This window comes from Hydra vulgaris, chromosome 09 (genome assembly GCF_038396675.1).
Source record: "Hydra vulgaris chromosome 09, alternate assembly HydraT2T_AEP".
NCBI lineage: Eukaryota > Metazoa > Cnidaria > Hydrozoa > Anthoathecata > Hydridae > Hydra > Hydra vulgaris.
In genome coordinates, this window is record NC_088928.1 from 40923207 (window position 1) to 40940043 (window position 16837).

The following is a 16837-nucleotide window of genomic DNA, read 5'->3' on the forward strand; positions in this document are numbered from 1 at the left end:
ACACAAATAGAACTGTTAGTTTTTTGTGTTGTTTTCCGCTTTTATAGTTTCCGTTTTCCGATTTAATTTTCCGATTTTGTGTTGTTTTCCGTATTAGATAGAACATTTTATTTATTATATTTGCAGATAGAACAAGATAATACTTAGGGAACGAAATAATACACAGTGGAAAAGCAGTAATTTAGAAAATCTCGAAGAAAAATTATAGTTTATTCGTGAAGTACATACATGTGGTTTAAAATAAGGTGGTACGAAGGTTTAGTAAGTACTACAAGCAGAAAATGTCAGCTTGGTACTTTTGGGTGGAATTATTATATCACAAACAAAAAATAACTAAAGTAAATATGCAATTAAAGTATAAATGCAATAAAAAAGTCACAAAAAAAAAGAAGACATTTTATCTCATTAAATAATTCTTTTAAAAAAATACATTGTAGAAACTACAAAATAAAATATTATTACATAACCCACCCGTATCGACATCCGTGTGAACACAAAAACCGTATCGACATCCGTGTGAATACAAAAGTATCCGAACACAAAAATATATTTAACGTGAATAAATTTTTGTTCATTTTTCACGAATATCCCATACGATTTAAGATTTAAAATATCATGTAAACAACTATTTACTTTATCTCAATGTTCGCTTTTAATCGTTTTCTTTTATTAAATTTCTTATATGAGGGTTATAATCCGGATCTAACATGGGATCATTTATAGCATTGTTACGCCCGTAACTTGCCATCAGATAAACAACAATGACAAAGAGACCTAACAAAACTACTAATATAAAGTATCGCCTCAAAAAGTTGTTTTTTGATTTCTTCTGATCGTTTCCGTCTAACCTAAATAAATATAATAAACAAAAACTTTAAAATATTTTATCATTTTTTTATATCTTTTTACTTATTATTTATTAATTTTTAATTATATTTTTAAAGGATTCTTCAAGCTACTTTTTAAAATCATTTTTATTATATCAAAATAGATAGCCAATCTGTACGTGAAATATTATATAGATAAATTACAGCGAGCACAAAAATACTAACTCCATAATAGTTTCAGCCATTTATTACCACGAACGGACGTGTTTGAACAGCAAAACAAGGAAGTCAAAAATGGTAAAAAATTTTACAATTGCTCAGTTAAAATAAATTTTAAAACTTCACGACAAATATTAAAATTTAAAACGACAAAACTGATAGGCCGGTGAACCAAATTACTATAAAAGATGAAGATAAAGTTTGATATTAGCGATTTAAAAAAAACTATCGATTTAAGAAAAAGCTATCTATTTTAAAAGCGAGAAATATAAAATTTTATTTCAACCCAAGCAACTTGTAACAGAAACCATAAAGGATCAGTGGCGTCGCTTAAAAATTTTTATGCTTCAGATACGACACTTTCAGCATCTGCTTACTCATAACTTAAGTATTTTTATTTTAAACAAGAAGGTCTTTCAAAAAGTCGCGGAGATTGAAGCATGGGAACGAAAATATACCAGTTGCCCCCGCCCCCTTTTTTTTAGTTAAATACTTAAAATATATTTTTTAGCAAATTATACTAAACTTAAATTCATCGACAGACTTTTTATCTTTCAACTTTCTTTTTCAGAAAGTTCTATCTAACAATTTTTGAACGTTTAAAAGTTATTATTATGTAAAATGAACAAACAATTGTTTGGGAGAATAAATATTTTAAATGATCATAAACGGGATCAAAAACGTATTTGTATTTAATAATAAAATGCTATATTGTTGTATTTGTATTTTATTTAAATAAAAAAGTTTTTTAATATTTGTATTTAATTGTGCAATATACCAATAACATAGCGTTTTTTGAATTCTTTTTGTTCCCACAAAAGCCAAGAACTAGCTAACTGAAGAGATTTAAAACAAATTCTGAAACTTAAACCAAACACCTAAATGCTTGGCTAAAAATATCTCACCAATAAGCACTATTCAGTTAAGATTTGTGCAAAAAGCTAAAAGATTTTCTTGGTACAGTGAATAAGTTATGTTTGACAGTTGATAAATGGTCTAAGAGATGCCTGCGTTTATATATTGGAATAACATGTCACTTCCCTGTTGACTATAATATGCAAAGTTTTATCAATATTTTAAGCAATCTTGCATGGAAGACTCTGCTGATCCACTTGAATACTGTCAGAAAAATTATCAAGATTTTGTAAAGCTTAATACATTTTATGTTAAACATTTATTACATATATACAATACATTATTACACTGTAAAATGAATCGGTTTTTTAGTGTTTTTTTGAAAAACTACTTGGTAATCATCGTTAACATTTTGCCAACATAAACTATATTCTTTAATTCTAAATATTGTCTTAAAAAAAATACTTATACAATTATTTTTTTTATTAAAAAAACTTTTTGAAATTTTAAAAAATTGCTTTTCGGAACAACCTGAAACTTGGTCAACTCTGGATGTTACGTTATGGTTAAAAAATTGTGGTTTGGAAACATGCGTCGACAAATTTACAGGTACTTTTTTAAAATATTTCAGATTTAGCTAAAATGGCAACTTTTTTTTTATTGTTCAATGTGTTCAACAACAGTATCAAGTATTTTAAAGCTGTATAGGCATTACAGTAATACCACTTACATGACTTTATTCTGAAGATTAACTGCTGTTATTCAACATGTAATAAAAGTTTTTAAAAGCTTCACAGTTTTCAACAGCATATAAGGAGAGCGCATGCAACTGATAACGACCCAAAACCGACACTTAGCACATCAGTTATAATGGAGGATTTTGATTTGTTATTACAAAATTCAATTTAAGATACAGATTTTCCAGGTCTATTTCTACAGACAATGTCTCGTTTGAAAAATTCTTTAGGCCCAGGGGCGGATTTAAACCCCGTCAAGTGATGCAAGTGATTGGGTAAAAAAATACAAATATTGATATTATGACGTCTAACCCCGCTTAATACTAGTTGTCGATTTTTATATTTTTGTTATTTTTATTAGAAATATAATAAGAAAAAAGTTTACAATGAAAACTATGCTTTGCAGAGGTTGCAAAAATTGCTTTATAAAAATTGGCAATGTAAACTATACTTTGTAGGATATGAGAAAATTATTTCTTAAAACTTCCTAATGTAAATTATACTTTGCAGGATAAAATTGGATAAGCTAATTGGTTCACGCTATTAAAAGGAACAATCTGATCGTTTAAAAACAAAACTTTTTTAAAAATCCAAGTGTAAACAATACTTTGCAGCATTTGCAGCAGTTATTTGATTGGTTAAAATATACTCCGTTCTATCAACAATGTATTTCCTTTAAGTCGTAATAGAGGGTTTTTGAATTTTAAGGTCCTTAAATTTAAAAAAGGTTAAATCCTCAAGTTATAAGCATGGCTTATAACTTAATTGAGGATGTTTTAAAAAGATTAAAAACTAACAATGTAAGTTTAAATATGTTTTATGAAACCTTATTGGATAAATTTACTAATAACAATAACAAAATGGTTACTAATAAAAATCTTATAAGTGGATTTTTTGATGGCGCATTAAGAAGAAATATATGTGCAGAAGTTTGTACACGTCTTACTTAAAAGACAATAAAAAGTATTGTATTGCTCTAAGGTAAGTCACTTTAATTTTTTTTCAAAACTAATTATCTTACTATATTTTAATACAATAAGTTAATCTGTTTTAATCTAAAATTTAATACTTTTTTGGTAAAAATATTTAATTTTAATATCGTATTAATCTAAAAAAAATTTGACTTGTTGACTAATTAACATTTGATAAGCGTCAACACCAACAAATGATATTAACATGTAGGTATTTAATATTTACATACCAATTTAAAAGAAATGCTTTGTTGATAGAATAGAGTATACCTTTATTGATAAAAGAAGTTTAGTTCTTAAAAACATGAAATAAATATACTTTTTTGTCTTAAGGTCTGAAGCATCTGGAAGGTGTATGTACAGCTCTGCGTCATTATTTTTTGTTGTTGACAATACACTGATAGATGTGTTGAGAGTTTTAACATCCCTTGAAATTTACATACATGCTGATTTTTACAGTAAGCATCCTTTATTTTTTTAAATATTTTCTAATAATAGTTCTCACTCTATTAATCTCAAAAGTTTATTGTGCATGTCAGTATCTCATTCTGCATTCTATCTTTGAAACTAGTAACATTATTAAAGCTGAAGCAATTGCAAACTGTGAGAGCACAGAAAAATGGGCTGGTTTTTTATGTTTGCTAGGTTTATCTTTCATGTAATATTGTTTCCTGATACCCAGATTTTGGTGTTGAAAAATACAAAATATTTTTTAATTAAGAGATGACACCGCTACTACCATTTAATTTTTTTCACCTTTTGTATACATTTTGATTTGTTATGATGGGAATTTTCAGTCTAGTAGATTTCAGCATAATCACTATGTTCCTAGATATTTATTCCTAAAACGCGTAAACTTTCCAATAAATCAAAAACAACAGTTTCAAAATTTTTTTTGCCAGTCTTGACACCTAATAAATTTCTAGATACAAAACAAACCACCATTGATCAAGTTGCTACAATTGTACCCAGTGCAGAAGCTAAAAATCCAAATAAAAAACCTTATTCTATCCTTAGATTTTTTCATAAAACAAACCCAGACTTAAAAACTGCTAGCGTAGTCTTTCAAAATACATCTTGTATTCTAAAATCAAATAGTTTTTTTCTCAATCAGCAATGTCTTCTTCTCAATCAACAACATCAAAAAAAAAAAATTTCTTCTCTCTCAAGAACATCTAAGGACAGTGTTCTATCAAAATTTTTTTTCACAATCTTCGAGCATTGGCAAAGTTAATAATGATAATATTGTATGTCCTCCGAACGTTATTTTACCACCTATAGAAGTACCAAATTCTGTGCAATCTTTTGAGCAAAATGATGTTGCATTCTTTAGACAAAAGATTGAATTTTTATATGACAGTGAAATTTTTTATTAATTAAAAATATGTTTATACCTGATAAAGATTATATTTTTCCAAAAGATTCTGGTCGTCAGTTTAGATACCTTTGGTTGAAAGAGTTTCTTGGCTGAGGTATTCTAAAATACTGATGGGGCTTTTTGTTTAGCATTATTTAGCAATAAATTCAAACTGAGATCACGTAAGTTAAGGCATAAGTCAACCAATAAATGTCATTATTGATGCTAATGTTAAAGAAAAAATCATTAAAAATCGCCAAATACTTCGCCTTATTGTTGATGCTATAATTTTTTGCGGTCAAACCAATACACCTTTCAGAGGCCACAGAAATGATTCCCAATATCTTCCAGAGGCTGGAGAATATTTGAAACGTGGAACTCGTTGTTTTAATAAACTTTTAAATTTTGCTGTGCGCAATGGAAATGATGTTTTGGGCTCTTATCTTAATAGTTGTTCAAAGAATGCTATCTTTATTTTGAAGACTTCACAAAATGAAATTATTAAATGTTGTGGTGAAGAAATTAGTGAATCTACTTTATCTGAAGCTCGCAAAAATGTTTTTTCTTCAATAATTGCAGATGAAGCTTGTGACTCATCTACTAAAGAGCAAATGTCATTAGTTTTACGATTTGTTGATAGTGATTTTTATATCAGAGAAGACTTTATTCAATTTATTCATTGTTATTTATTAGTGAAGGGACTAAAGGAAAAGATTTGTCTAATGAATATTCTTTTAAATTGTGTAAGCAACTTGAACCTAGATATAAAAAACTGAAGGGGTCAAGGATATGGCGGAGCTGGTTCTGTTTCTGGGTATATAAATAATCTTTCTGCTCAGGTTCTAAATATAAATTCAAAGGCTCTGTATACACATTGTCATAGCATAATGTCTAATTAGTCTAAGAGGTTTTTGATAAAGCTCGTGAACTTTTTTATTTTTTTAATTATTCAGAAAATAGACAAAGGTTTTTAGAAGCTAGCATTTTAGAGCTTGAACCTCAGACAAATAAAAAAAAGTTAAAGGATGTCTGTAGAACTAGATGGAATGAGCATATAGATGGCTCAAACACTTTTCTTGAACATTATCTATTTTCCATGCTTTATGTACCATGGTTTCCCCTGAGTGTTCTTTTAACAAAGACACACAAAAAAAAATCTTCTACTTTTTTAAATTCCATTAACGCTTTTCAATTCATCTTTACTTTAGCTGCGACAACACGTGTCTTTGATTGTACTTTACCTGTTACTCGGTTACTGCAATCAAAAACTATTGATGTCTTAGACGGTTTGCACCTTATTATAGCTCTTAAAAATACATTTGTTTCCATCAGAAATGATATAGATAATTTTCAAAATAGCTGCTACGAAGCATCATGTTTGCTTTCAAGTAAAGCTGACATTTTGGTTTCGAAACCAAGAACTTGTTTAATTCAAAAAAATCGTTCTAATGTTCCATCAGAGCCTGTTTCAGAATACTTCAAAAAAGCTGTTACTATCCCTCTTATAGATCATGTATTTACATCTATATCTACAAGATTTAAACCAGAAACTGTAGCTGCATAAAATGAGTTAGCAATTATTTCGTTTATCATGATTTCTTTTCTTAAAAGACCCAAAACCCAATTGTGTTGGAGGCAGCAGTTTATAACATTCTGTAATTTTTATATAGATGATTTTCCTAATATCAATACGTTGAATGGGGAACTAGTTTTTTGGGGAAAGTATTGGGAAAGTTCCTCTGAGACTATTCCTGACAATATATCTTTAACTCTTAAATCAATATCATTTCCTGGATTTGAAAACTTTAGGATAGCTTTAAGGATACTAGGGACACTTCCTGTAACTTCATGTGAGTGTGAGTGGAGTTTTTTTGTTATGCGTCGGTTAAAAGACTACACAAGAACAAGAATGTCAGAAGATCAACTTAATGGTTTGGCATTAATGTATATCCATCAAGAAATTATTCCTTGTATTGATAATGTTATTAATAGATTTTCTATAAAAAATAGACGATTTGAGTTCAATGATGTGTGTTTATGCTGCTTATTCTAACATACACCTACTTTATATTAAGAAAATCTTGTCCATTATCACTGCTCTTCATATAACAGCTAACAAATAAGCATGGAAACTCCTGGAAAGGCCAAGACATGTAACACCATATATACAACCTTTTATCTGACTATGCATATAAATCTGTATAATATATATAACCTCTATAATATATAAAACCTTTTATCTGACTATGTATATAAATCTGTTTGTATTTGTGTCTTTCTCTTTTCTGTTCTTAATTTTTATTTTTCCTGTTGTCCGTGTCTGGAAAAAAATATGTTCCTAGACATGATGTAGAGGGCTGATGAGCCCTGATATTGGGCGAAACGATCATTTGTTGTTTTATATATTTATTATTGTAATGTGTTGGTAGAGAAGAATCTACAGCTCTTTTAATAAGAAACACATTTTGTTAAAAAAAGTTTCTAAGTAAAAGATATAAGCTTTTCACTGCAATAGAAAGAAAATCCTTTTTAAATGCTCAAGCCCTCGGGCAGGAGGATTTAAACGGATATATAGGAGGAAGGGGGGCGCTATTAGGGCGATTGCTCTCCCCCCCCCCCTCTGGATGTTTTTTGGGATATTGGGCGCTAGGACGGGGGGGATCTAGCCCCCCCCCGCCCTTTTTTTATCTATTTGCCTTATGGGCGTAGTTGCGTCACTTATAAATGGCGTAAGGCGCTTTTTTTTGACGGGGTAAATTAAAAACCTGCGGCTGCCCCTGTTTAGGCCTTATGTTTCTAAAAGTAAGAGAAAAACATGTAGTTGCAAGCCGAGTTCATGTTGATTTAGCAATTGACATATGAGAAGTCTTTACTGTATTCTTTTTGTCTTACAACAATTTAATAAAGCAATTTATTCAACAAAATGATACTGTTAATTTAGTCCATATGTTAGATAATGACAATCTCTATGATTTATTTTCTTCTTTTATTCATGAACATCAATTGATTAATTTTTGCAAGTCTAATTTACAAATGGTGGAGCCACAAGAAAAAACAGTTAAAGGTTCCGACGGAGTCACTTATAAATACCATTATGTTAGTGTAAAAGATAATTTAGAAAGAGTTTTGGGTTAAGAAGATATATCTAATGAATTTTGTCACATGCATGCAAATGAAAATCCTACTGGTATTATGTATGACTATTGTGATGAAGAAATTTACAAAAGACATTCTTTTTTTACAAAACTACCCTTTGAAACTGTTAACCCTTTAGGTTCTAAAAAAGGAAAACAAAAACTTTGTGATGTTTATAACAATATTGGGAACTTGCATCCGCGCTATTGCTTAATAACATCTCAAATACACCTTGCCATGTTGTTCAGATCTAAAATACTGCAGTTTTCTTATTATTATGTATTAAAGCCACTGGTTGATGAATTAATATCCCTTATGTGTTCTTATGTGACTGTTCAGGGAGATACTAAACACAGTCTTCATGTTTGCATTGTCTTAGTATCTGCAGACAATTTAGGGGCCCACTCTCTTACTGGTTTTAGGTGCTTTTCAATTCAGCCTTTTTAGAAATTTTCCAATAATCATTATTGATTATGTTTCTATCCATGGTGACAGTTTTCCATCATTTTGGGAAGTCTTTTTACTGTTTTGTCAAATATCAGACATTTTATTTACTTTCATAATTAAACATGATCAAATTACATATTTATCATCTCATTGAGAATTTTCTTTTTCTATTTAATATTGAATATCCTGACAAAATGACTCCAAAAAACCTTTTTTTGGAGTCATTTTGTCAGGTTATTATATATATATAAAAATATATTCACAAAAATATATTTTGTATATATATATATATATATATATATATATATATATATATATATATATATATATATATATATATATATATATATATATATATATGATTAGGTTTAAGTTTTGCAGTGTGCGAAAAGTTATGATGTCCTGAAAGAAAAGTTTGTTTATGAAATGAAAATAAAAAAACAATCAATAAATTTTTACACAAACATATTTCAACCCGGTCCGTGGCTTAAATAGATAATATCTGCCTCCATTTATGTAAACATAAAATACAAAACTATGTTTACAGATATTTTTATATCTTCTGTTTATTCAGTAGTAATATCTCCTTTTTATTTAGTTTTTTATGGTTCTTTTATTTTAAGGAAATTATTATTTTTTTTAATCCATCCACTTCATACAGCTTCTGAAGACTGATACAGATTTTTGTTCTGAGTCCATGGTAATGTCTTATTTATTGCAACAGTTTAATAGTTTGTTTAACAATTTTTTATCTATAAAATATTGTGATATTTTAGGCACAACATAACCAGGATACTGCTGTTAAATCAGTTTTAAAGCCCCTGCCACCGCTAAAAACTTATTATGCCAATGTTATTTAAATGATTTTTTAACTAATGCATCAAGTTCCTACACATTTTTAGAGTACGAAAGAAACAAATACCCAAACATCATCGAGTGTACCTAATGTAATTTTATAAACAGATAATTCTGCTATAAATTTTCAAATGGTTTTTGAAACAGCTTTTTATTGTTTTAGTGTTTTGCATAATAATTTTGATGATGTTAATGACTTTTTGATTTTGTATAGGTTTCAAGCGTTCCACAGACAGATAATCAGTCAAATGTATGCCGAAAAATATTTATTTTTCATGCAAAAGTATTATCTTGGTATATATATATATATACAGTATTGGCCATTAATAACAATCTACCATGATTTTTTTGATATTATTCGACTTTAATAATAAGATTGATAATAGATCAATGATTGTTTGACTCATTTCAAATGTAAAAAGTGTAAATTAATGAGTATCATATTTTTTTTAAATAAATATAGATATTCATAAAAGTATCAATCGATGTGCTAATCATCTGGGGTTTTTTTTAACAACTACCTCATAATCTAGAATAATTATAATGGCCAAAATTAATTATCCACTCTATTATTTCAAAATTCCTTCAAAATTGTGTTTGTCTTTGAGTAAAACTTTGAAACTATTTGCAAATTAATAACTATTGTTAGAGAGTTTTTTTTTTAAATTGTAATAAATATTTAAAAAGTTTGTGTAAATGAAATATAAAATTTAGCATATAATTAGCAACTACAACATTTCAGCAATAAAAAAATCAAAATGACTGGAAAAACTATTGATAATATGACAAAATGTAAAATCATAGTTATGAATGAACAAAACATCTCAATGAGAAAAATTGTGAAACATTTAAACACAACACATCCAACTGTTAGCAGAATAATCAACCGATATCATGAATACAATACAATTGAAAATATTTCGCGTCCTGGAAGACCCAGCATTTCAAATGAAAGAAATGAACGTTCACTTAGTGAAAAAAAATAGAAAGTTATCATCTACTGATCTCAGTCCAAAATGGCAGGAAGCTTCTGGTGTTGTTGCTAGTGCACAATTAGAAGAGTACTACAAAAACATAATTACAAGTGGCAAGCTGCTTGCAAAAAACCTAGTCTATCAAAAAAACATCAGAAAGCAAGGAAAAACTGGTGCTTAGCTCATAAAATTTGGTCTAAGAGCATGTGGCACAACGTTCTTTTCGGCAATGAAATGAACATTGAGGTTGATTCAAGAAAAAACCGAGTAATGCTGAAAAGAATGCCACATGAAAGAATGCGCCCAGATTGTTCTATGTATAGAAAAAAAGGTGGCCGGTTCTAGACAAGAATTCAGGAAAGCCTTTCTAGGGTAGAAACATGAAAATTCTTGCTATGATAGAAAAAAACACGATTACTTTTTAGGATAGAATAATTGAAGGATAGAAAAGAAGAAAGAAATACATATATCCTTTCTGGCAAAGAAAAATGAAAAACTTGCTAGCAAAGACTTTTTTAGGATAGAAATCGCACAAGTAAAAGTCATTTTCTTTCTAGCAAAGAAAATTGGAAAAACGTACTAGCAAAGAAATTTTAGAAAAGAAATTTTAAAAACGCGCTAGCAAAGAAATTTTAAGAAAGAATTTTTTTTGGATTAATGAAATAAAACTCTGTCGTAGCAAGTTTTTTAGATTTATTAAATAAAATTCTTTCCTAGCAAGTTTTTCGCATTTATTAAATAAAATTCTTTCCAAGCAAGTTGTTTACGTTTATTAAAAAAAATTCTTTCTCAGAAAGTATTTCAAGTTTCTTTTCAAAATTTCTGCCAAAAAATATTCTTTTGTAAAAATTCTTTTCTAGTAAGGTTTCTTTATTTCTATCATAAAACATTCTATTCTGAAATTATTCTTTCCTAGTTTTCTATCCTCATTTTATTCTTGTCTAGCATGGCACACCGAAAAAAACAAGGTAGTGGCAGTATAGGCATCTGGGCCTGCATGAACTATGAAGGTGTCGGTTGCTTCAAACTATTTGATGGCAGGCTTGATTCTCAAAGATATTTAGACATATTGGATAATTATTTGATGCCTTCTATTGATATTTTCCGAAAAGACACGGGAATTATCTTCCAACAAGATAACGCTCGATGTCATACTGCTAAGATTTGCAAGCAATGGTTTGAAGAAAACAACATTAAAGTCATGTCTTGGCCTGCCAATAGTGCATATCTCAATTGCATAGAGAATTTGTGGTCTTGGTTAGACCACAATCTTGGTAAAATTGAAATAAAAGATCTAGACCAGCTGAAAGAAGAAGTAACAAAATTACTAAATAATGTTCCAAAAGATATTACTAAGAATTTAGTGAATTCCATGCCGAAATGGATCAATGAATGCTAAAAAGCTAAAGGATTGTCAACAAAATATTAATTTTTTTTTGTGTATTATAATTTTTTTTTGTTCTTATAGTTAGTTAATTTTGTTGATGTGGTTTGTTTATTTTGGCCACATTTTTTTTTTTGATACATATGAACACTTGTTTTCATTTCAATATTTCAGTTTTTAATTTTTTTAATTTATTATTACTTTATAATAAATTTATATAGCAATTATTTGATTTATTTGAATAAAAAAAAATTGAATAAAAAATTTTTTAATTTTTAAAATATGTAATTTCAAACTTATATCCATACTACAATAACATGATGGAATGTTATTAATGGCCAATACTGTATGTATATATATATATATATATATATATATATATATATATATATATATATATATATATATATATATATATTATATATATATATACATTTTTTATTATGGTAAAATGTTGCAATTTTAGTGAGTCCCAGCTAATCCGCTGATTCAAGCTTATTACAGATGCATGATAGTATGCTTGGTATTTGCAATCGTCTAAATGGTGAACCATTTAGTGTTCAAGGTTTGAATATTTTATATTACTAAGGCTCAGTATTTATTTTTTACAATGTTTTTTCATGGAAAATAGTAGTAGTATTTTTTTTAAGTAACATTAGTAACAGATCATTTTCTTTCATAAGAGGCACTTTCATAACAGGTCACTTTCTTATGAATGTGTACATTTTTTGTGAATTAAATTCTATTTAATCTAAGTTGATAAGCCTTGAACAAAGACAGGGAAGGTTGGAAGAACGCTTTTGTAACGATCCTGTTGATCAGAATATCAGCCAGATCCAGTTCCCAATTTTTAATTCTGTACTGTAATATTCTGAAGTTGAAAAGCACTTAAAGAATAAGGTATGTTTTTATTAATTTTTGTATATGCCATAAACTGTTGATTTTGGAATGTAACAATAATTATATAAAACATTTCTAATCTTTTTTAGCTGTCATGGATGATGTTTGAAGGAGGGTTGACTGCCCATGACCATATTTCAAGAGTGGTTAATAAGTTGCTAACACATGACATCATAAAAAGATCAACAGGCCTGGAACACATGTCAAACGTTTTTTGATCACCTGAAAAATCTGCTTAAAAGTGAGCGAAATTTAGAGCTACTTCGAATAATTTTGAAATAAAAAATACATTGATATTAAATTTTAAATAGCAGTCTTGTGAGTAACCCATTTGACTTACAATCACTGTTTGAAACAATAAAATGAAGTTACGAAAGTTGTTAATCTATTGTTATTAACAATTTACTTAAATTTATACGCATATTTATATTGTCGATGTGATTATATGTTACAGTCTCTTAAGTAAATAGTAATTATAAAGTGATTATTTTAATATGATGTATTTATAGCTTTAACTGTTCACTTTTCCCCCGGCATCATGAAAAAAGAAATTGAGTTAAAAGTTGCACGACTTTTCAATATCGCCAGAGATTGCTCTCGTGGTCGGTTACAGCGATGTAAGAAAAAAGCAGTTTCGATTGACGCGAAAGATACAGACAGTGACGAGAGAAGTGTAGAGGACAACGAAGATAATAACGCTCCTCGATAAAAGAAGCGAAAGGCATCTTTAAATAAATATTAATATCTTGTATTTTGAATTAATATGTAAATAATATGTAATATAAAAATAACAGTTTATGTAATATGAATCGTAATAATAAATAAATTTAAAAAATATTTTTACAATCTATAAAAAAAAAAAAAAAAAAAAACACGCTTTACTACTCATTTTTTGAATTTAAGGGTCACTTTAGGGCTAGCCCTTAAGGGACCCTTAAATTCCGCGCGGACATTTTAGTCAGGGTCCCTTAAGAGACCCTAAAGTTTTTTCAAGACGGGGTGGAGGTGGAGCATCAGCTTATATTCTGAATGAAGTTTGATAGATAGAAAGTTGAAATTTATTCCTGAAACCCTAATTGACTTTTTTTATTTGTATTCATGAAGTAGTAATATTCAGGTTTTAAGAATCATTTTGAAATTAATTTTGATTATTAAAATAGTTTTCTTTACTTATAGTAGTGTACACTGGATTTAAAGAATGGATTATAGGTATAATTTAAATTCGATTTAAATTTATTGATATTTTTATAGAAAAGATAATGGCCCAAATTTAAGATTAATAAAAAAAAATTTGACTCTAAAAAGCTAAAGCTTGGTTTCCAATAGTTGTAGAAATGTCGTACAACAGTTGTACAACAATAATGCTTTATAATGGAAACATTTTCTTGCGCAAGTTGCACAACTTAACGTCGGTTGTACAACGAAATTTATGTTGTAAAACAAAGGTTGCGGAAATAGAATCAAACCAATCTCAGCAACAACTGTTGTACAACATAAACGCAAAACTGTTGCACAACATTTCTACAACTATTGGAAACCAAGCTTTAGTAAACAGGGAGGAAGGTTATAATAAAAAAGGTGAAATGAGAATTTTTTAAAAATATGAATTCGCTTAGATGGTAAAAAATTCACAATTGATAAATTGGTAGGGGACGTTTCTTTGGCACCTGACAGTAGTTGTGCATGAAAGAGGCTGGAGTTGTGAAATTGGTTGGGAAGGGGCTTAGTATTTATACAAAAAATATCGCCAAAGGAGAAATAAATCCTTAATAAACAGGATTGCCAGAATTTTTATATTTAATAACACAAAACAATGATGATGATTTATATAATACATTTTAGTAGTGAGCAATATTGCCAAATTTCTTGGTTAATGCAATTTAAAGCAAAGAACTAAACTTCGATGTTCCTAGAAAATCAAAATTAAAGATCTCCTTTTTTGATGTATTGTTTAATGTTATACAACCTAGACATGGCTTGTATGTAAAATTTTGTATGAATTGATATTGATTCATGAAATGAGATTGATGATCTTTTATCTTATTTGATTTTTTTTATTTAAAGTAATCATTTTTAAGTTTTTTAATTAAATTATAAAATTGTATTTATAAATTATTCTAAGTTTAAAAGTAAAATTACAGAATAATTATAAAATTTAATATTTATTTATAAAATAACTATTTTTAAATGGCTATCCAAGTATTGTGACATGGATGTCAGGACTGTATAATTATGTTTATTAAAGTTCTAAAACTTCATTTTTTATTGTTTGTATTATTTTTTTTATTGTAACTTAACTGTTTGTATAAAAAATAAGTTGTATTCTTAAATCTATTTATTTTAGGTATCCAAGTAGTTGACAATTATACGATTTAGTTAATGAAGTGATTCTACGTGTTGAGGTGTTATGAAGTGTTTTCCAAATGTTAAGCCAACATAAGCAAGCACGACATTTTTGTTTACACTTAATTTCAAAATTGCGCCATTACCAAATTTGTTGTTGCACTTAGTTAAGAGCTAATTAAGAACATCTTGCTTATAAAGCAAACGCTCTACCACTACAACGCTGCCGCATTAATTAGTTTATTAAGTATTTTAATAAACAAGACAAACTTTTTAATTAATAAAACCATTTTATTAATTCTAAACAATACATGTTTCGACTATCAAATAGTCATCTTCAGTTGAAGTTTAATTTTTAAATTTGTTATAGGTGATTTTTTAATACCAATACAAAATGTAATTATCTGTGTACAAACTATTAATTTAATTACAAAAATACAACAAAAACTATTATAAGAATAACAAGTAATACTAAAAAAAAAAAGGAAGTGAATAAAGAATAGGTTAATAAAAAAATACATAGAGTAATAACTAAACAGAAAGTGTCAATTGGACATGGTTGACCTGTTTGTTCATACCAGGTTTCAACCATTCTATAAACAATTATTATTCGAAGCCTAATTTTTTTGTAGGAGTTTCTAGTTCATGCTTTAAAATAAAAACTTAAACGAGTTAGACGATCTCTTGTTAATGATGCCACAGTCAAGAAATACAAAAAAAAGTATGGACACGCCAATGGAGGTCTTAAAAGAAAATCTGACATTATAAATGAGTCAATGACTCAGATATTGCCTGCTAAGAGGCTCTGCCACTTGATTACACAAGTATATATATTTTTTGTAATAAAAAAGTTGAATGAAATAGATTACACTAACAATTACTTTATAGTTTTTATATATATGTTCATAGTATCATATTAATAAATATAAAATGTTATTGTTTACAGGAAGAACATGATGTCACTGACGACCTTTTAGCATTAATATCAGAAGAATGCAATAAACTATGTCCTGATATCCCTTTTTTAGTTCAAGTTAGTTTAATCATTGGCACTGTTAAGAAGCATTGTCAAAACAGCACTTTGAAGAATGTTTAACTAAAGTTTCCTGTCTCAAGTTTGAGAAAGTTGTAAGCTAATAATATTGTTATGCAAATAAACATGCACAGTGTTTTTCTGTAAATGTAATTTGTCTACATTTAAATTTAGCTGCTGGAAGCTTCAAATGTTTTGACCAGTACTGGTCAAAACATTTGAAGCTTCCAGCAGCATGGATGTCCTCAAATCTGATCTTAACATTTTTAGCGCAGAGAACAACCTCTTCACACTAACTTGAGTTGGTGGCAAGGCAGTAACTACTCGGGCAACTTCTCCGACCATTTCAGGATACATAACAATTGCTTGCAGTACTGTTACTTTTGATGAACGGTCAAATTGTTCCACTACTTTTAATGAGTTGAAATTTACTGGCAGTGTTATCTGATAGGGATGACTCTTTTTCCATGCGGGAACGCTTTGTACGGTCTTTATGGTCCAAATATTTCTCAAAATCAAAATCTTCATCAGTAGATGATGTTGAAGATGTGGCAGTATGACCCAATTCTTCTTGTTCCTGACAGTTCTGTAACTTGTTCATTCTTACAGCTATTTCAAACAGAGTTTCTTTTCCTTTAGCCAGCTGTTGATCATCAAGAAGTATCCGATGCATTGGGTCTACATAAACAGCTGCCAAAAGAATCTTATTTTCTAATAGTACTTTTTCTCTCTGTTTCATTGAAGCGGCAATGCCACTTGCAAATAACGCTCCTTTTTGAGACAGGCAAAACATCAAGTTT

The 16837-nt window shown here is 28.6% G+C and overlaps 1 protein-coding gene across 1 annotated transcript in view; it reads right to left on the reverse strand.

The window, feature by feature from the left end:
• Positions 1-382: 382 nt before the first annotated feature.
• The window catches only part of LOC100209984 (zinc finger protein-like 1 homolog), a 51594-nt gene continuing 35139 nt past the window's right edge, over positions 383-16837 (reverse strand). The window contains exon 8 of the mRNA XM_065805712.1: positions 383-848. Within this exon, the coding sequence (XP_065661784.1) occupies positions 653-848 (196 nt within the window). The 3' untranslated portion in view covers positions 383-652. The remainder of the gene's footprint in view (positions 849-16837) is intronic.